The 22,046-nt window shown below is 45.2% G+C and overlaps 1 protein-coding gene across 1 annotated transcript in view; it reads right to left on the bottom strand.

The window, feature by feature from the left end:
• The window catches only part of AXDND1 (axonemal dynein light chain domain containing 1), a 59,251-nt gene extending 41,821 nt beyond the window's left edge, over positions 1-17,430 (bottom strand). The window contains exons 1-5 of the mRNA XM_083158090.1: positions 17,176-17,430; positions 11,305-11,483; positions 5,949-6,049; positions 4,893-4,995; positions 296-381 (exon numbers count right to left, since the gene is read on the bottom strand). Coding sequence (XP_083014216.1) covers positions 296-381; positions 4,893-4,995; positions 5,949-6,049; positions 11,305-11,483; positions 17,176-17,290 — 584 coding nt within the window. The 5' untranslated portion in view covers positions 17,291-17,430. The remainder of the gene's footprint in view (positions 1-295; positions 382-4,892; positions 4,996-5,948; positions 6,050-11,304; positions 11,484-17,175) is intronic.
• Positions 17,431-22,046: the final 4,616 nt, after the last annotated feature.

Raw genomic sequence — 22,046 nt, 5'->3', positions numbered from 1 at the left:
GCACTGTGTATCACCGGCATTTTAAAAATCTACAGGTGACCTGGAAACCAGGAACTGTGCGGATTAGAATATCACAAAAACTATATTTATAAGCTATATATTATGAAGTCTAATATAAACATATATAAATATATATATATATTTTTTTTTTAAATTATGGAGCTCAAGTAACTTCTGCTTCTTAAAGGCAAGATAAGTTATAGAATGAAATCTAAAATAGATCCATAATACACATACACAGCAATTCTGGCCTCAAAAAACCCCCCAAATGATTTCCAATAAATAAAGTACTCACTCTTCATAATACTCCAATCCCAATACTCCTTTGTTCTTCACAATGTAAAACTCCTTTGGGATAAGACTTTCTTCAATGTCTCCTTCCTTTAAAAATCGAAATTCGAAAATGGTATTTAATGACGAACACCTCAAACATTCTTATTGACTTTACATCTATTAATACATTTATTTCTAAAACTAAGAGGATATGCTCTAGGATCTGTAAGGGTGCATACACACTAGACGATGTACAGTATGCACTGAAAGATATTGCTGACCCACAGGGCCGGATTAAGCCTTCGGGGGGCCCGGTGGGGCCCCCTCCCACTTGTCATTACAGGCCGCAAACTGCACGGTGTTTTTATATATATGTTTATATTAAACCCCCCCCCCATCTGCAGTTACCCATTGACATATTTTTTATATGTATGTGTTTATTTTTAATATATGTGTTTAATTTTTATTAAATCTTCATATTGCTAAGAAACCGTCATTTGAATTATTTGAGCTACAAGCCAGCGCTGGTTACGTTTTTGTTTACTTAGCTATGAATACATCTTCTGTTCTTCAGTTACGGTGGCCCAGAGCTCAAATCTCACGCTGTACCACTAGCCAGGGCCGGATTAACAATGGGCCTGATGGAGCTACAGCTCCAGACCCACTCTCCAAATAGGCCCATTTTGTAGCTGAGGGCCAGGGCTTTCCAACGAGCCCAGCCCTGCGTCGCTAGCCGCCTGGGAACCGAAGATACCGCCAGGCAAAACTCGAACGTTTTCCCCATAGGATAACATGGGACCCGCTAATTCCGACCTCCACCCGGTGCCAACGGCTGCCAGTTCCCCCTCCGACATCACAGAAGCTTGAGGTTGATCTCAATCGAATTCAAATTGCTGGGCCTTCAATCTGATACCTGGTCCATATGGGTTCATTGGTTCTAGAGATATTGCAGGTAAACCAATTATTTTTCATTTCTGAAATGTAATTTCATGGCTGTTCATGTTGTTTGAGGACACATTTCTCTGGAACGGCCCAGTTTCACGGGACCAAAATCATTCGAAGCCTACATGTAAATGGGTCAGTTAGTTCCGAAGACATAGCTGGTTGTTTAAAGGGGGGCAGGGGTGGTTTTCTCTCCCCCTCAAAGCAGAAAATGCAGGGACTAGGCTGGTGTAAAAGGGGCCAGTTCGGGAATGTCCCCGCATGATCCTGGGGCCATATTCCCAGGTAAATCACTGCATTTTCTGGTGTGAAAGGGGTATTATTTCAAATAGCAGTGCTTTGAATACAGCCAAGCAGCCCCCTGCTCTCTGCCTGGCTGTCAATGGCTGTCATTTCTGCCCGGCGGCGACTGTCCCCCAGTTACCACGAGCATGTATTCCCCCTTGGCAATGAGCATGTAATCCCACATGGCAATGAGCATGGAACCCCTGGCAATGAGCATGGAACCCCTGGCACTGAACATGCAACCCTGCTCATATATGGCTGAGCAATATATCTCCCCCGTGTGTACGGGGCTTTAGGGGTATATGGTATGGTAAACTTAGGTGACCACATAAAAGGTGCTGAAATGTTGTCTAAGTTTCGGCTTTCAGTATTTTTTTTATGACTGGAGTGCCACCTGACCCTGCAAGAATCTTAGGACATCAGCATCCTGCGGGTGCATCTTTGGAGGGCACCCAGCAATATATCTCCCTGCATTTTTCTTATGCCAGCCCCCTGCCTTTTCAAGGCATAGATAATTAGTTGAAAGTATTTACACAAATACAAACACACCCATGAGCAGACCACCCAACCAGAACACTGATCACGCCGCCCACATTATTAGGTGCTGGCCACCACCCCTATTATTGTGCATAATAGGTCCTTGATCATTTTCAGCTCCAGGCCCATTTAGACCTTAATCTGGCTCTGCCACTAGCCAATAGGCGGTCGTGGTCCAGCATCCAATGCTGCTTCTGATTGGCTGCTGGACTGCAAGCGCATATTGGCTAGCGGTCCAGCAAAAGACTGTCATTGAAAATAGTGGCGGACTCCGACGTCGGGCGCAGCAGGGAATGGGGAGCGGCGCGGGCGAGCAGGGTGGGATATATATATATATAAATAAAACCAGGACAGGGGGACACACAGATTTTCGGCAGGGCAGGGGGGTACAGGCTGCCTGCCTTGCAACTGGCAGCACTGCACAGACATGAGTTGCACACTTACATTTTGAAGCCAGACCAAGCCACCCAGCCGCCCAGCCGCCCAGGCCTTTAATCCCCACCGGCGCTACTGCCCTGCATAACTCTCCATCCTTCAAGTACGCTGCAGAAGGACGGAACAGTTACAGGCGGAGGGAGCCGCCCGTCGCTCAAACTCCCCAAAGGACCATGGGAGAAGCTGCGTTCACTCGCGCATGCGCAAACTCATCCCGTGGCCATCTTTATGGTCGGAATAGGGATAAAACAGGCGGCGGCATTCATATTTATTTAAAGGTACAGTAATAGAATGGCCGGGCAGTCTAATGGGTGGTCCGGTGCACCCCCGGACTACTCCTCAGATTCACCTTTGCTTGGCTCTGCACCATTAATCATTGTCACATTGGCAGCACTACCCCACTCCCATGCACAAAACCTTTAGCTAAAAAAAAATACATGCCAACCACAGGGGGCCCCTAGATAGAGGGGGGCCCAGGGGTACTGACCCCCTGTGCCCCCCCTTTAATCCAGGCCCTGCTGACCCATGAATTTCCCCAGTATCCTGGACGAATGATATTGTACACACACACTGATTGAAGTGACAAACCATGAATGATGAACGATGAACGATCTAGCTAGACTCTATGGGCGGTATTCAATGAGCCTGATTCGCCATGTTTTTATGGCGAATTTGTGCTGTTTGGCGAATTTTTGACAAAAACGGTGAATCACCCTATTCAATGAGCAGATGGCGAATACATTTGAAGTTTTTTTTCGCCATGATTCACCGAGTAGCAATCGCTATCTTTTTATGGAGAAGTGGAATGTGAACTTTTAAAATAAAGTGTTTTGTTTTTTACATTTGGTGTCAAAAAATCAGGAATTTTATTCTGAGGAGGGGCATGCTACTTTTATTCATGTGCTGTAAGCACATGAATATATATATTTAATTTAAAAAAATATATATATATTTTTTTTTTTACACAGCAGCCAGCAGGGGGCGCCGGAGCCGAGCTGCTCATTACATATTCATATATTCACTGCACCCGATCGTTACGATCGGGTATAGTGAATGTAGGTCCCCTGCTGGCACCCCCGGGGGGCAGCCTGTGCTGCCTGGCACCCGGGGAGCCCACCTAACCCCCACAAACGTTCTGGGCTAGGCAGAGAGACTTCCATCTCTCTGCCTGCCACCGTCCTCAGGCTCCCTGCGGCATACGCCGCAGGAGCTCATATTCGCCAGTCAGGGGCAGCGAGCTCCTGACACGTTGAATGCCGGCTCCGGAACGTGGCGAATGTGCAGCGAATCCTAAAAAGGATTTGCTGCACCTCGCAGGTATTCTCATTGAATACCACCCTATAGCTTTTTCGGAAAGATATCAGGAATTGACCTGCCTGCACAGTCGATGAACAACCCTGATGAACGAGCATCGTCATTCATCGTTTGTAGCATAAACACTGAATGATATTTTGACCAATATTATTCAGAAGGGCCAAAATGAATGATAATGGTCAAAAAATTGTAGAGTGTGTATGCACCTTATGGTCCAGACTTCCCCCTGATTGGAACCACTTGGCGCATCTTGTCTGTAGCAAGAATATCTTTATGTCTATCCCCGGCATGTTTACATTTCTCTACTGTCCACTTCCCTTTCTGCAAAGTTATTTTCCCTCAAATTCCTTTTGAATCTACTTTCTCCAAAGTTTAGAGCATGTCCTTGTTTTCTAATACTTCTCTTCCTAAGTATATGCCCTCTCTTTACCTGGAAGGTCGACATTCGGGACAAAAAAACATGAAAAACTCATGTCAACCTTTTGACTGTCGAACTTCCCATTGGCGACCTAATGCTAATGTTGACATTTCCAACCCTGTCGACCTATTTCATGTGTCAACTTCATCCCTGTCTACCTTTAGTGGTCGACCTAATGTATGTAGACCTGCATAGTGTCAACCCTATGACCCATACCCCCTAGTTATTACCTTTGATATACATAAAAGTTTCTATCATGTTTCCCCTTTATCTTCTCTGTCTCTGCCCCAATCATATGTGGAATCAATAGGACAATACCATAGTGTACTAGCTAAGACGATCTGGGTGTAGAGGTGAGACACAGTTTTTCGTCCCTGGATAGCAACCAAGATCCATGACACAAACTAACGCAGAACCCACTTTGAATCAGACCCCAATAGAGGGTTCCACTATTTTTCTATTTCATTTTGCTTATAGAAGCAAAATCAAATCGAAATCGAATGCTTTTTCCACACTCGAGGCAGATTCGATCATGATGCGCTTTCACGTTTAGTGGAAGGCAAGACTACATAGTATATAGTAGAAATCGAATTGAATGCCCCATCTAACCGCCTGTACCCACTATAAGTTCTTACAGGTCCCAGTGACGTAATGTTATAATGTTATAGATAACACAGCCAGAACTCACCGTTGTTCCTGGTGCCATATCACTTTGGTTTTTTGACTTCAGCGGTGTAATTGCTGTGTTCTTTTTTTCCTTAAGTAAAACATCGCAGAGGAACGAAATATCCCTAAAATGAATAGTAAACAGTAATAATTTATTTACTTTATTTATTTATTACCAGTTTTTTATATAGCGCACGCATATTCTGCAGCGCTTTACAGATAATATTTGAACATACGCATCAGTCCCTGCCCCAGTGGAGCTTACAATCTATATTCCCTACCACATGTACACGCGCACACAGACATTCTACGGTTAATTTGTTGGGAGCCAATTAGCCTACCAGTATATTTTTGGATTGTGAGAGGAAACCGGAGGAAACCCAAGCAATTACGGGGAGAATATACAAACTCCGCACAGTTAGGGCCATGGTGGGAATTGAAACCATGACCTCAGTGCTGTGAGGCAGTAAAGCTAACCAATACACTATCCGTACTGCCATACAATTTAATTTATATGATGTCAACATGCATATAGGGCCTTATTCATGTTTGTAAGCACACAACTGGGCAAAACCACACTGCACTGCAGGTGGGGCAGATGTAACATCTGGTGTGACAGAGAAGGAATAAATTATGGGATTGAGACCAGCAAGATAAAAGTGACTTGTATCACAAAATACTCAAATAGATATTGTACAGTAAATGCTATAATATATATATATATATATATATAATATCATACCTCCCAACTTTTGACCTGAAGAAATAGGGACACTCGCGCGAGCGTCCGAAAAGGGGGTGGTTCGTATGCAAATGAGGGCGCGGCTTATGCTAATTAGCCGCAACCTCATTTTCATACGAGAATAGACGCTGTGCGCATGCGCACAGCGTCTATTCTACTAGATTGGGGGGTCTCCCAACTGCCACCCCCCGCAGCGGGACAATGCCTGCCGCGGGTGGGACAGCGGGACAGGACCCGAAAATCGGGACTGTCCCTCTAAAATCGTGACAGTTGGGAGGTATGTAATATAGTATTTTGAGACAGAGTTGCTGTGATTTCTACCTTGCGACATCTTACCTCCCTGCTCCTGTCAGACAAACAGGTTGGTCAGTCAGATGTTTAAACTTGCTCCTGCGAAGAGGATGATGCCAGACCTGATCAGCGGTACGTACAAAAACCTTAGACAGAGATAAATCACTTCATTATTTAATGTTACGATGCCTGCTAACATGTCAGATGGACAGAAATAGACACTATGGGGTCACTTATAAGCTGGTAAAACTTCTTGACCTGCAATACAATTTAGTTATGTGCAAATGCCCCTAACTGTACACCTAGGAAATACATAAGTGCCTATACTCCTATTGTTGCAGAACTGCAGACCCAATTGGATAAGCACATGCTGGAAAACAGGATACTAGAATTTTGTATTTCTTTTAAACAACAACCTATGTATGCCTGACGCAGTGGCAAACGCAGGATTTTGAAAGGAGGTGTTTCCAAATAAGTGGTTGCAGAACCAATAAAAACATCCAGCAGAGCCAGATATTAGATAGACAGCATAGCCCCCCATAGAAAGCACAGCCCCACATAGCCAGCATTGCCCCACCATAGTTAGACCACACAGCCCCTCCATAGTCAACTCAGCCCCCCATAAACAGACAGCATAGCCCCCCATAGAAAGCACACCCCCCCATAGATAGACAGCATAGCCCCCATAGAAAGCACAGCCCCACATAGTCAGGACTGCCCCACCATTGTTATACCGCACAGCCTCCCACAGTCAGCATAGCCCCATAGAAAGCACAGCCCATGCATAGTCAGCACAGCCCCTCATAGATAGATAGACAGACAGCACAGATCTCCATAGTCAGCATAGCCCCTCATAGACAGAACTGCCCCCCATAGATGCTAAGCACAGCCCCCCATAGCTTGAACAACACCCCCATAGATATAGTCAGCACAAACAACAACTCTCTCTCCCCCCCCCCCCCCCAGGTGTACAGACCCAAACATGTGCCAACTCCCTGCCGGCAGCCAGTGCACCATTCACCTCAGCTTGTTTTGCTGGTTTTTCGGAACACAGCACCGTTACTATGCGCTTCTCTCCTCACAGGCTCTAAGCACGTGAGATCGGCCTGAGAGGAGCTGCTGCCTCTGCCTGCTAGCAGCTGCCTCTCAACCTCACCGAGAGTGCAGCTGTAGAAAGTGAGCCACGGACACACTCAGAACACCACAGCACTATACATCAGCAGCTGGGTGTGGGTGGGATGGGGGGGGGGGTTATAGGTAATTGGAAACCCCCCCTGTGTGAGCACCTGTTACGTATAATATGGAAGTGAGGGGGTAAGAGCGCTATATTACCATATTTTACAATTCAATGTTTTTATCACACACAGAGAATTGTAGAGGCAAGCACAGTGACGTCACTTACTTGAGTGACACCTGATATGGGGGGGGGGGGGATCCAAGTTTGTGCCATAGGTGCACCAATGAATAAAGAGGTGTGGCTTTGAAGAGAATGTGGTCTCATGGTCCGACCTCCCTTTCAAATAGGCCCATCATCATGACAGCATGATGATCACCAGACAGACACCAGCTGGCCACATGGTTGTCCCTATATATCATAAGTATTACAATTATGTTTCTATTTTATGCACAATTATTACATTTTTGTACTTTTATATATTTAAGGAGACAATGGGGTTTATAGTGTATGGGTTCTACAAACCTATATGGCATTGGCCTTACCTACTCCTCTTCTCATAATAGACCCTTGGACATTTTCAGCTCCAGACCCATGAGGCCCTAAATCCAGCCGTGGGGCAAGGGGGCTAGCAGATATAAACAAAATGCTATGATGAATGTAATATATGTCCTGGCTGCCCGACCTAGAGAATCAGCAGCACTGTGCTATTCACAGCCGCCACTGCACCTGGGATGCAGCATAAGCAGGGTCAGCTTCATGTATGAACTAAATGGGCAGCTGCCCAAGGGCCCCCCAAATCTGGGGGCCTTTGAGCTGGGGCAGATTGGAATGTGCTTGGTTGCTCTGATTATGACTCGCACCCAAACTGTATATGGTTGCTACAGATGAAGCCGCTCCCATCGCGCCGCCTGCCAGAATGGGGGACGCGCACATCAAGAGATGGACGTGCGAGCATGTTCATCCATGTCCTGTCCCCCTCTGCCAGATCACCATCTGCCAGAAACCTGAGGATGGCGGTCCGGTGGAAACGAGAGTGGCCCCATCTGTAGGTCGGGAAACCGTCAAATGATTTTTCCTCTGTGTGGGTGCATGCGAGCGGATATGTAAGCATACACATTTGCCCACAGAGTAGAGTGGAGATTCGGGTGGTGCGGTGGGCGTGCGTTCGATGGGGTGGCGTTTACCTGCCCGCTAGGCAGCAAATATACGCAGCTTAGCGAGCAGATCTGAATCATCCCTAAATACAATCAACCATTTGCTTCCAAAAGCTGGAAAATGGCATAAATTTGTTAAATGAATAGGCTCTAACCAATGTGTCTGAATGACCATTTCTGTCTGTTTCCCATGTTTTGGAGCAACCAGTCAATTGTCATTTTCTCCAAGAAATTACCAGAATATCATTCCAACCAGTCAGATTGGAAAGATAATCCTAAAGTGTGTATCCACCTTTAATGGTATATTTACTAAAGTGTGTGTTTTTCAAAGTTTAGAAGAAACCAATCAGATTATAGCTATTATCTTCTAGGATGTGTTAGATCAATGATGAGAAGAACCGAAATGGTTGTTATGGGCAACATCTCCCCTGTAAAAATTCGCACTTTAGTAAATGTATATGTACTGTTATCCCATTTGCAACTTCACAATCTACCAGAACACATATTGGGGTAAATTTCCTAAGATGGGAGTTCTATTGAAGATGAGATGTTGCCCATAGCAACGAAACAGATTCTATCTAGTGTCTTCAAGAAGCTGCTGAATAAATAAGAAGTAGAATCTATGGGTTGCTCTGGGCAACATCCGATAGAACTCTCATTTTAGTAAATGTACCCCATTATATCATTGGGAGTTTTCCCATATAAAAATTTGATTCTAAGGAATAATGGACACTGCTTTCTTGATACAATTATAATACTGAAGAAACTGCCAATCATTTGAAACTATACACCCTCCCTGCACACACAGGCCCTTATTCTGGTTCACTCGCAAAGGCAAATTCCTTCTCAAATGGACAAAACCATGTGCACTGCAGGCGGGGCTGATGTAACATGTGCAGAGAGATTTCGATTTGGGTGAGTTACAGTATTTTGTTTCTGTGCAGGGTAAATACTGACTGCTTTATTTTTACACTGCAATATAGATCTCACTTTGAAGTAAAACCCCATCCAATTCTAACTCTCTCTGCACAAGTTACATCTGCCCTCCCCCAAGCAGTGCACATGGTTTTGTCCATTTGAGAAGGAATTTGCCTTTGCGAGTGAACCAGAATAAGGGCCATTGTACTAAAATAAAGGGGGTCAGACTGCACCTGGCAAAATGACCTGTCATTTTAAATACTGGGTAATTGCCGGGTTGCATGTCTTAAAGGGGTATAAAGTGATCTTTTGCCCCTGTGCATGCGCTAGAGATGTAATATACGCTTGCACAGATTGTTTTGCAATATAGCGGATGCACAGAGCATTTATTTTCAATACAATTATAATCAGCATTTGGCAGTGAGAACGGAGAATGGGCATAAAAACGGAGGAGTGCCAGGACGGTTTTCTAGGCATTCCCTAGTTAACCGGTGTGAATTTATTTTGCAGCTGGAGAGAACAGAAGATATGTCTGACCAGCTTGCAGGGGCCCAATGGAAGCTAGGTCTTAGGTCCCACTAATGTAATTGTTGCTAAATAGTTCAAGTAATGCTAATTGCAAAACAAAATGCTAATTGCACCAAACATCACTACTGTACCTCAGCTAGTGAGCAAAATAGAGAAGAAGGCAACAATAAATGAAGGGGTGAAAATAATGAGTAGTTCATAAGGAAGTACAGTAGTATTTGGAATACCTGGCTATACTGTTTGCTGGATTTGGCAGAAAGGTACAATATTGTAAAACTGCAAATACTGTATAATAGTTATAAGCACCTATACATACAATACGGTATTTGGAGCGTCAGCATTCACAGACTATAAGCAGCAAGTCCCATGTTGAAAAGTCTTATTGGAAAAAGGTAAGGTTTGCACAATAGCCTTTTTACCAAACCTTTCAGACCAAAACCAGACAACAAAGGTAGAGTCAGCAGGCAACAAAGGTAGAGTCAGCGGGCAACAAAGGTAGAGTCACGGGGCAACAATGGTAGAGTTAGCAGGCAATAAAGGTAGAGTCAGCGGGCAACAAAGGTAGAGTTAGCAGGCAACAAAGGTAGAGTCAGCAGGCAACAAAGGTAGAGTCAGCAGGCAACAAAGGTAGAGTCAGCGGGCAACAAAGGTAGAGTTAGCAGGCAACAAAGGTAGAGTCACCGGGCAACAAAGGTAGAGTTGGCAGGCAACAAAGGTAGAGACAGCAGGCAACAAAGGTAGAGTCAGGGGGCAATAAAGGTAGAGTTAGCAGGCAACAAAGGTAGAGTCACCGGGCATCAAAGGTAGAGTCGGCAGGCAACAAAGGTAGAGTCATCGGGCAACAATGGTAGAGTCAGGGGGCAATAAAGGTAGAGTTAGAAGGCAGCAAAGGTAGAGTCAGCGGGCATCAAAGGTAGAGTTAGTAGGCAACACAGATAGTCAGCAGGCAACAAAGGCAGAGTTAGCAGGCAACAAAGGTTGAGTCAGCGGGTAACAAAGGTAGAGTCAGGGGGCAATAAAGGTAGAGTTAGCAGGCAACAAAGGTAGAGTCAGCGGGCAACAAAGGTAGAGTCAGCAGGCAACACAGATAAAGTCAGCAGGCAACAAAGGTAGAGTTAGCAGGCAACAAAGGTAGAGTTAGCAGGCAACAAAGGTTGAGTCAGCAGGCAACAAAGGTAGAGTCAGCAGGCAACAAAGGTAGAGTCAGCAGGCAACAAAGGTAGAGTCAGCAGGCAACAAAGGTAGAGTCAGCAGGCAACAAAAGTAGAGTCAGCAGGCAACAAAGGTAGAGTCAGCAGGCAACAAAGGTAGAGTCAGCAGGCAACAAAGGTAGAGTCAGCAGGCAACAAAGGTAGAGTCAGCGGGCAACAAAGGTAGAGTCAGCGGGCAACAAAGGTAGAGTCAGCAGGCAACAAGGGTAGAGTCAGCAGGCAACAAGGGTAGAGTTAGCAGGCAACAAAGGTAGAGTCAGCAGGCAACAAAGGTAGAGTCAGCAGGCAACAAAGGTAGAGTCAGCGGGCAACAAAGGTAGAGTCAGCGGGCAACAAAGGTAGAGTCAGCGGGCAACAAAGGTAGAGTTCGCATTTACATTTTACTCTTCAGCTATAATATGGCTAAACCATACCTTGGCATCTTTTACAGGTTTCATTTTGCTCACAGGACCCAGTCCGGGGTGTTCTGTGGCTTTTGCAGTTGAAGTTAGAACTTGAAGGATTTCATCTGGGATAAATTCACTCTGCTCATATGTTGAAATGGACTGTGATAGTTCCGAGGCATTATATGTGTCTTGAATATTATCTAAAACTGTGGCATAACACATTAAATCAACATTAAGTTCAAACACAAAATATAACATTCTTAAAATTCCACGCCTGGCTATAAGGTATCTTCTAAACTATAATTATTAAGAAATGCTTGTTGTGTATTTATCATAAAATATATGAAGTTGTAAGGCACAATCTATGCTTAAACTTCACTTTAATATGCAGCTTTCTCCAACTGTCAGTTCGTACTAGTGGGTGGTAACAATCATTTTTATGATTATTATTATTACCAGTTTCTTATATAGCGCACACATATTCTGCAACGCTTTACAGAGAATATCTGAACATTCACATCAGTCCCTGCCCCAGTGGAGCTTACAATCTATATTCCCTACCACATGTACGAGCACACGCACACACACACACACACACACACACACACACATTATAGGGTTAATTTTGTATGGAGCCAGTTAACCTACCAGTATATTTTTGGATTGTGGGAGGAAACCGGAGAACCCGGATGAAACCCAGGCAAGTACGGGGAGAATGAGGACTCCAAATGGTATGGTTATTGATTGATACCCTTAAACTTTATCTATAGATTTAAACATTTAGCTCTCTCTATATATATAAAATGGATCCTCTCCTTTATTCTTCCTCTCCTCCTCCCTCTCCCTGTTTCTTTTCCCCCCTTAGACACCTAGGGCCTTATTCTGGTTGGTGCGGCCGGATCCGAATATGCGCCCTAAACCCCGCCTTTCGTACGTATCGCTCACTGCGGTAAGCCGCTGACCGCACAGAGCACGAGTGGATTTCTCAGGTATACACCTCTTCAATCTCAGGGAACCTCCCCCATCATTCGATGGTCGCAGACCATCGAATGCAGGCCCGAGTGGTCAGGCAGCACCCGCGTGCTCAGACCACTCTGGCATTTCTCCGTGCAAAAGCAGGGATCTGGGCGGGCAGCTGACATCCGGCAATGTCATATATCCGCCCCCTACACGTGCGTCATGGCCGCATTACCATACGTACGCCCAGCGTTTTCATGGGAGCGCCCATGAAACGCGGGGTGTACACATATGGTAATGAGCACAAACAGCCCTTCACGCCCCTCTCCTCCCCCTGTTCGTAGTGTAAACAATTCATGCGGAATTTGGACGTATGTCCCTTTCGCACATGCGCAGAGATGCCTCTGCACATGCGCAAACACAAAACATCGGCGGAACGAACGCACGCAGACATATCCGCACCAACCAGAATAAGGCCCCTAGAGATTAAAAGTTGGCTTTATGTCTCTATATATATATTTTATTTTATATTATTTTATTTTATTTCATTTTTTATCTAATTCTGCAGAAGAGCATTACGTTATAGGTGATCTAGGAACGCAAATTGAAAAATACTGAATATATAGATAATATGTAATGGTGACATTTGTTTTTATTTATGTGTATTGATTGTATATATATACAATTTTAATTGTTGTCACTGTATTTTTATCTTTATTTGTATTTTTTTATTCTATTTATTTTTATTATTATAAAATATATGGAAAACGGAATACACTGTAGCTGTTTGCAAATAAAGGAAATTGGTACGTTTATGAAAAGTAATAAATACAAATGCATTTTGAATGTGCTGGGAAAAAAACAGATATACAAAACAAATAGATTTAGTCTGTATGTGCACGGAGGCACATGTGATCCAGACTGCCAATGGGAGAGTCTCAAATTGAGGCTTGGATATGCGCTGGAATGCACACATGTGCATTCCAAATAATACCCCTTTCACACCAGAAATGCAGGGACAAACCCGGGAATTCAGTTCCCGGGACAAGCAGGGACATTCCCGGGTTTGGACCCATTCACACCAGAAAAGTCCCTGCATTTTCAGGTGTGTGAAGGGGGCGGGAAGGAGGCCGTCAGGAGGGGGGGAGGAGGCGGGCAGTCGGCGGGATGGCGTCGGGCAATCGGCGGGATGGCGGCGGAGGTGGGGAGAATACTCAGCCCGGTTGCTGGTCCTCCGCACAGGCCAGGGATCCACACAGGCGGCGGCACAAATGACGGGACAGGCGGCGGATGAAGATAACGCAGCTCTTCGGCACCCTCACTGCCGCCGGAGAGCTGCGTCATCATCCACCGGCTGTCCCATCATTTGCGCCCGCCGCCTGCCTCAATTCCCAGCTGGACAGGACACTGAGGACCCGGCAACCCGGTTAAATATACCCTAACCCATTCACACCAGCCAGGTCCCGGGATGAACCCGGGAACAACCCTGCTACTTAGCAGTGTTGGATTGCAGGTAAATTAGCCCGGTAATTTGTCCTGGGTACCTTTCACACCGAAGGTAGTACCGTGTTGTTCCCGAACTCAACCCGGGAATTTAGGCTTGTGTGAAAGGGGTATAAGATTGAGGCTTGACTACACCGCACGGCACATGCGCATACCCATAGTGGAGAGCTATTTAAATCAAGATATGTTGACACACGGAATACACATCTTCCTGAGGATGCCACCGACTTGGAGGTGGAGAAACACGTTAAAGGAGATCCACACAGGTGCCGACCCCACTGCCGACCCCCTCACTGTCTCGTGGAGGAACCCTGAAAGGCTGCATTGCATCGGCAGGGAATCAACAGCTGGGACACCACAACCTTGGACAAAGGCACACAGTTGGGAGGCTGGCAGGTTATAGCTCATATGAGCCCAGATACAAATTCTTGTGTTTAATCAATCGATTTAACATTACTCTGCATAGCCTTCAAAGCATGCATGCTACTAACAACTGAACTCTTAACAAACAGAGCTGTGAGAGAGCTGACTGATTGGTTTTTGCTAAACTGCTTCTTTTTTTGCATAATATCAATGGAGTATTAACAGCTGCAATAATCCGGATTAATCAGAATATATCATAGGAAGCACCTATAAATATTGCTTTCTTCTGCTATACCAATCAATTTGCTTGTGCAACATCTTTTAAAGCAACAGCTACAGTGAAAGCAATATTAGGTTTTATTGTCTAATTACCGGCCGGTGATTTGTGTGTGATTTGTATAATTGTATTGTTAATATTAAAAAATATTTTTTATTTGAGTCAGCGCTGTCTTTAATTTCTCTTTGCTTTTATGTATGGGGAGAATATATAAACTCCACACAGTCAGGGCCATGGTGGGTATCAAGCCCATGACCTCAGTGCTGTGAGGCAGTAATGCTAACTATTACACCATCCGTACTGCCCCAGAGATATGACTCAAGAACCAAGTGAAAACCTGACTTACAACAAAAACTTTTTTAAATTGAGGTTTTTTAATCTTCACCTCCAGTTTATTGTTCATGTATACCTCCCCTCAATCTGATTGGTTCAAGAGCTAAATGATATCCCAATCAGAATTAAAAAAGCCATTCACATGAACAAGGAGATAAAACACATGGTAAATGCAGATTCAGCACATTTCTGTTAGATCAATATTGAGATTCAGTGCAGCCATCGGGGGAAGGGGGGGAAGGGGGGCACGGGCACTCCAGTCCTGGGCCCAGACAGAAAGGGGTTCCAGGACTGGAGTCTATTGAGTACAATTTGTTTTAAACAAAGTTCACATTTTACGTGAAGCAATGTACAAGATGAGTGTTACGGCCCCTGGAGGTCTCAGGCACCCCTGGGGTTGGGGAAGGGGGGCCCTGCTTATTTTCTCCATCCCAGGCTCCATCATTTCTGATTTCTTGATTGAGATTTAAGATGTGGATCCTTTTGATTTTGATTATATAGTCAAAATCGAATTGAAATGGGATCAAAATTGAGCATCCAAATTGGATTGCCCGGAAAAAATGTGGAGAAAACCTGATCTTTCTTCTGGGCTAATTTAATACCATAACTTATACTCCAAATTGATAGGAGGGGGGTGGTCCCCACAGGTGAATCATTTTCGCCCAATCATTGTGATTTTTACCTTTGACATTGAGACTAGACACATTAGTACTTATTATATTTATTCGATAGTCGACGCCTTATCTTTGAGCATTTATTTTAAGTGAAGCCAATAAAAGTTACTTCTTAATCATCCCTCATCATATCTTTCATATATACAAGTGTGCCCCAAAAACCTTTTTTGTTCTTCCTTTGTCCGCCCTTGGACACCCCCCTTTTCAACTAATTCAATACCAGCCTTAAGGTGTGTACACACGGTGCAATTCACATGATTCACAACCATGCCATATTCCATAATGTAACAAGCTTAGCAGAGCACCGTTGCGAAAATCCGAATATAGTGAAATATTACCAAAGTAAATGGACTTTTTCCATGTTTTCTATGGATTGTGACAATTATTTTAATGGTTTTGGATGTGACACTTCAAGGTCGCTCATTTCCAAAGTTTAACAGGTTCTTGTTCCTTATGCGAGGATTGAAACATACTCAATAGTTTCAATCTTTTCATAAGGAACAAGAACCTGTAAACTTGGGAACTGAGCGTCCCTGAAGTGATCCCAGGGAGAAAGAGGCCCTCCATGGGCATGAAAGGCAACATAGTTGAACAGACAACAATGACAATGACAACATTCTTATGCTGCTTTCCCACTGCCAAGCCGTTTAAAGAACCGGTGTTTTTAAACGGTATTTAAAACGGTATTAGCTTTCACATTGCAGTAGATTACCGTTTTAAATACCGTTTAAGTACCATTCACATCGCAGTAATACCGTTAAATCCCCTCAACACGTTTCAAGCTTCCTGGTTGTGGGGAGTGTCATTACGCTGGCGACAGCCTATCACAGGTCTGCAGACTGTTGTTTTCACTAAATACCGTTTAAGAGGCATTCTCATTGCAGAAAAAACGGCTTTGAAACATGTAGGACTCTGCTTTTTAAACGAGTTGAAATACCGGTGAACTTTAACCGGTAAATCAACTCTGGCGCTTTCCTACTGCAGGCTTAAACGGTTAGAAATGGGAAAAAAACGGCAATTTACCGTTTAAGACCTGCAGTGAGAAAGGGGTATGAATGTCAACACCACAATGTTGACAGTTATTATTACTGTTAAAATGTTGACAGACTAAAAAACATGACTTTTGCTGGACTTGTTTTATGTTAATGAACCAGTAAAGACTTTAAAAGTAAGTGTACACATCCCCTCTCAGCATAGCGTGGGGATAAGGGCGGTTTGGGGGGGGGGGGGTTGTGAGTTCGATGGAATGGCGATAACCTGCTCGCTAGGCTCTGAATATATGCAGTCTAGCGAGCAGTTCTGAATCGGGCCCATAGAGAGTTGGAGAAGGAGCGGACAGACAGACAGGGATGAGATGGGGAGAGTGGGTGACAGAGAAGAGTGAAGAATGAAAGAAGAGAGTTGGAGAGAGAGAGAGATATAATAGGACAGAGAGAAGAGTGGGAAAGAACGAGAGATGGGGAGTGGTAAAGAGAAGAGTGTAGAATGAATGTGAGATAGAGAGATATATAGGGGAGAGAGAGGGGGGGTTTAGAGACAGAGGGAGTGGGGGGGGGGGGGGGGGGGGGGGGTTAGAGACAGAGGGAGTGGGGGGGGGGGTTAGAGACAGAGGGAGTGCGGGGGGGGGGGAGTGGTTTAGAGACAGAGGGAGTGGGTTTTTTGCAAATCATGCTTTATTTGTAACAAACAATAGTGACACCCCGAGCGCTGGGGACATTGCACTGATTGCCGCCCATCACACTGTTGGATGTAAAGGGCACAGTGGTATACAGATGGCTGCAGTGCTCATACCTGCACTGTGTCCTCCGACTGACAGCAGCTCGCCGCCCCCTCTCCGTCCTGTAGCCCTGGGCCCCACAGCTTCTGAGAGGAGCTCCGCTTCAGACATGCTGTGCACTTGTTGCATGGGACGCAGAGATCTCTGTGCCGGGCACTCATGGGGTCACATCCTTTGCGTGCCCCGATTACACACACACACGGGGGCCGGGGATAAGTCACTTCTCTGTGTCTCTCCTCCGGAATTCCAGCACAACATTCGGCTATAGGACGCTGTGGCCGTTTCCATGACAACGCCCCGCCCTGCTATCAGCGCACCTCGCGCGTACACTGCTGCCCGGCAGCAGCTGCTGTAGTCACATTTTTTAACTATAGAACGTGTGAAAGTATCGCCAGTAATAGCCCAAACTGTACACAAGGGGGCGCCAGGTGTGTGTGCAATGCATGCACTACAACCATACTCGGTAGCATAGTGCAGTTATGGAATTAGGATTTCCATCATTGTTCTGTGACAGATTCTTCTGGGGAACTTCTTTATTCCCATTGTTTTGAGACTTCTATTCCCAGCATGTAGATTTATCCCATGTATGTCTGTTTATCTAAAGGTTGACACATGAAAAAGGTTGTTTAGTATTATTAATTATTATAATTTTATTTATAAGGCGCCAGAAGTGTTTCGCAGCGCCATACAAAGGAACAGTACAAGGGGACAAAACTTGGCATAACATTGAATAAATAGTACAAATAAAGAGCGCCACAGTTCAATGCACATTACATGTAAGTAGTGAGGACTCAATCAATATGCAACTAGAGGCTTGAGGCCAATGATGGAGATGAGTATGTGGACGAAGATGGTCACTATGGCCCTTATTCTGATCGGTGCGGATATATCCGCGTGCGTTCGGCCCGCCGATGTTTTGTGTCTGTGCATGTGCAGAGGCGTCTCTGCGCATGTGCGAGCGGGGCGTACGGCCAAATCCCGCATGATATGTGAACACTCCGAACAGGGGGTGGAGAGGGGCGTGAAGGGCTATTTGGGCTCATTACCATATGCATACGCCCCGCGTTTCATGGGAGTTCCCATGAAAACGCTGGGCGTACGTATGGTAATGCGGCCGTGACGCACGTGTAGGGGGCGGACATATGACATCGCCGGATGTCAGCTGCCCGCCCAGATCCCTGCTTTTGCACGGAAAAATGTCCGTGTGGTCTGAGGTTGCGGGTGCTGGTGGAGCACACGGTCCTGCATTCGATGGTCTGCGACCATCGAATGATGGGGGAGGTTCCCTTAGATGGAGGAGGCGTATTCCGTGAAAAATACACGTGCGGTCCGTTCGGACAGCTTCTTACCGCATACGGACGGAGTTGGCGATCCGTATGGAAGGCAGGGTTTCGCACGCACGGTCCTGGCCGCATAATCGGCTCCGGCCGCACCGATCAGAATAAGGGCCTAAGTGTTGGAGTATAGGAGAGCTGTGAGTGACATGTGAAGAGAAGTGGGCTTTGACAACAGAAGGGAAGAGGGCCCTGCTCGGGGGAGCTTACAATCTAGTAGGAAGGGGAGACAGACAGATTACAAGAGGTTAGTTAGGGGGAGGGTTTTTAATTCAGCACTGAGTGCTCTCTTTTGTTCCTATTCCTATAATTCATACTTTCCTTTTCTTTATCATTTGTAATTGTTGAGAGATTAGTCACAATTTTCATATATTTGTAAGAATGCGGTGCTACCCCTCTCCTTATTTAGTAGCTTAATGTGTGAAAAGAGAAGAAGTAGGAGATTTTGGGGTGCACTCTGAGAGTACGTTTAGGAGACGTCTAACTGATATTTTCACAATTTCTAAAATGTAACCTTTATTATAGTAATTAAAAAAGAGGTGTATAGTTTCACCCTCTTCAATAAGATGATAGCAAGAGGACAAATTCCTATATTTCCTCTGGGCTTGCTGTGGGTTTGTCTATAGCTATTTACCGGAACACTCTGTATCTTCTTCCCTGTACAGTGTCTCTATCTTTTTGTACAATGTTGCATTCGTCTAACTATCTCTAGTAGTACTCTGCAGGATATTTGTGCTGACCCCCTATATTGGTTTAGGGCAGCATATTCCATGCAATATGTTGCCCTAAACCATTATAGGGGGTCAGCATAATCACAAATATCCTGCAGAGTACTACTAGAGATAGACGATTGCAACATTGTACAAAAAGATAGATACACTGTATAGAGGGGAAGCGGTCATCTATTAGAATGAACTTAGGTCTACAGTCATTAGGTCGACCCCACTAGGTCGACTGGCAGGAAGGTCGACCTGACTTAAGGTCGACATGGGCCAAGGTCGACGTGACTTAAGGTCGAATTTGCATAAAGGTCGACATGAGGAAGGTCGACTGGTCATAAGGTCGACATGGGGTTTTTCACTGTTTTTTGAGCCGACATGTGCCGACAGGCGGTATTTCATGCCTACCATCCACTAGGGCGTGGAGGAGGTTATTAAAGCTGTGGCGAGCGAAGCGAGCCACCGCACCTGAAGCATTGCGAGCGATGCGAGGGTCCGATTCTCATTGCCATCTGTGTCCATGTCGACTGTGTCGACATCCGGATAAAAAAACAGTGAAAAACCCATGTCGACCTTATGACCAGTCAACCTTCCTCATGTCGACCTTTATGCAAATTCGACCTTAAGTCGTGTCGACCTTGGCCCATGTCGACCTTACATCAAGTCGACCTTCCTGCCAGTCGACCTAGTGGGGTCGACCTAATGACTGTAGACCTAAGTTCATTCTGACAGATGTACCGATTCCGTATAGAGACAGAGTACAGCAAGCCCAGAAGAAATATAGGAATTTGTCCTACATGAAATAATAGGGGTCCAAAGACATTAAATAAATGAACATTGTCTAAATACAGTATCTACACTTTGGTTTTAAACACAATTTCTCTTTTTCTTTCTAAACACTCTTGCTATCATCTTATTGAAGAGGGTGAAACTATACACCTATTTTTTAATTACTATAATAAAGGTTACATTTTAGAAATTGTGAAAATATCAGTTGGACGTCTCCTAAACGTACTCCCAAAATCTCCTACTTCTTCTCTTTTCACACATTTACATTACAAGAGGTGCAAGCAAGTGGGTGGTGGCTAGATAGCAGGATGTAAACAGGCAAGGGGTCGGAGAACCAGCTGGTTTATGCAGTGGAAGGGGACGTTTTGATGAATAGGTGAGTTTTCAGTGCCCTTGTGAAGCTTTGCAAGGTCGGGAAGAGTCTAATGGAGCGAGGGAGTGCGTTCCACTGAAGGGGTGCAGCACGGGCAAAGTCCTGTACTCTAGCATGGGAAGCAGTGATCAGGGTGGAGGAGAGACGACAGTCGTTGGCCGACAGTAGAGAGCAGGAGGGTGTATGAATGGGATGAGGTTAGAGATATATGGAGCAATGGAATTAGAGATGGCCCTGTATGTGAGTGTGAGCTGTTTGAAGAGGATTCTGTAGGGCAGTCATGTCCAAACTTTGGCCCTCCAGCTGTTGTGAAACTCCACATCCCAGCATGCCTCGCCATAATTTTAGCATTCCCTAGAAGCAAAACTGTGGCAAGGCATGATGGGACTTGTAGTTTCACAACAGCTGGAGGGCCATAGTTTGGACATGCCTGCTGTAGGGGAATGGGAGCCAGTGCAGATTTTGTTGAAGGGGAGTGGCAGAATTAGAGCGGCGGGAGAGGAAGATAAGCCTGGCTGCAGAGTTGAGGACAGATTGGAGAGGAGCCAGTTGGGATCGAGCGAGGCCGATGAGGAGAACATTGCAGTAGTCGAGTAGGTCTACATGACCAAACGGTCGACACAAGCAAAAAAAGGTAGACATGGAAAAGGTCGACATGAGGTTTTTTTATGACTTTTTTTTAAAACAACTTGTTCATGTTTTACCATCCCACTGGTCATAGACGGAGAATAAAATAGTGCACGAAATGCGAGGGGACGTGGTAACCTTATACTGTGTGCCATGTCAACCTATGTCGACATAGACACCAAAAAGTGAAAAACTCATTGACCTTTTCCCACGTCGACCTTTTGACCATGTCAACCTACAGATGGAGAGGTTTCCTTCATCCCGACAACGCGCCTTGTCGTCCTGTCTTGGCACGTCATTCGCTGAGATTGGGACTCGTCTCACATGCAGGCGCGCCCCATTATCTGCTAATAGCGCGTGGAGAGAGGGAAACACGTTGCATTGTTAGGATGAATGAAAATGACTCCATCTGTAATGCATGACAACCTTTTTGATGTGTCGGCCTTTTTACTGTTGACCAATAGTGGTGGACCTTTTGACTGTCGATCAAGACACCCGTACCCCTATCTGCATATACATGACCGAGAACGGCATGGGGCCGATTCAGACCTGTTTGCATGACCACGAATTTGCAGGCAGGCCGAATTGCGATAGACTGCACATGTGTATAGGCCGCAATGCACGTGGCCTTCCAGCGATGAAATCCTGCTAGTTTTGTGTTACAAGGCACTAGACTGGGGCAGCGATCGCTGGAGGGGGAATTTTCACTCCCCCACTTCTGCACCTGAGATTGTAGTTTTCCAAAGCAGGAAACATACATTTTCCTATTGTGCAGGTACAATACATTTACCCTTATCTGCTTTATGTAACAAAATGCTTTGACAATAAATATACAAATAATGTACAATGTACAAATAATACATGTATTATAAATCCCTTATCCCTTATCAAAGCGAACAGCCTAAAGGCCCCCATACACTATGCGATTTTCGGCCGATTTCATCCGATTTCGGCCCTTTGGGCCGATAAATTGGGTGAAATCGGCCCAAAATCGCATGTGTTTGACATCTGATCAGATCTGATGCGCAGTCCAGCGTGCATCG

This window comes from Crinia signifera, chromosome 8 (genome assembly GCF_055691185.1).
Source record: "Crinia signifera chromosome 8, ASM5569118v1, whole genome shotgun sequence".
In the NCBI taxonomy this organism is placed as follows: Eukaryota; Metazoa; Chordata; class Amphibia; order Anura; family Myobatrachidae; genus Crinia; species Crinia signifera.
Note: the sequence above shows the minus strand (reverse complement) of the source record. Positions and strands in the feature narration are given on the sequence as shown.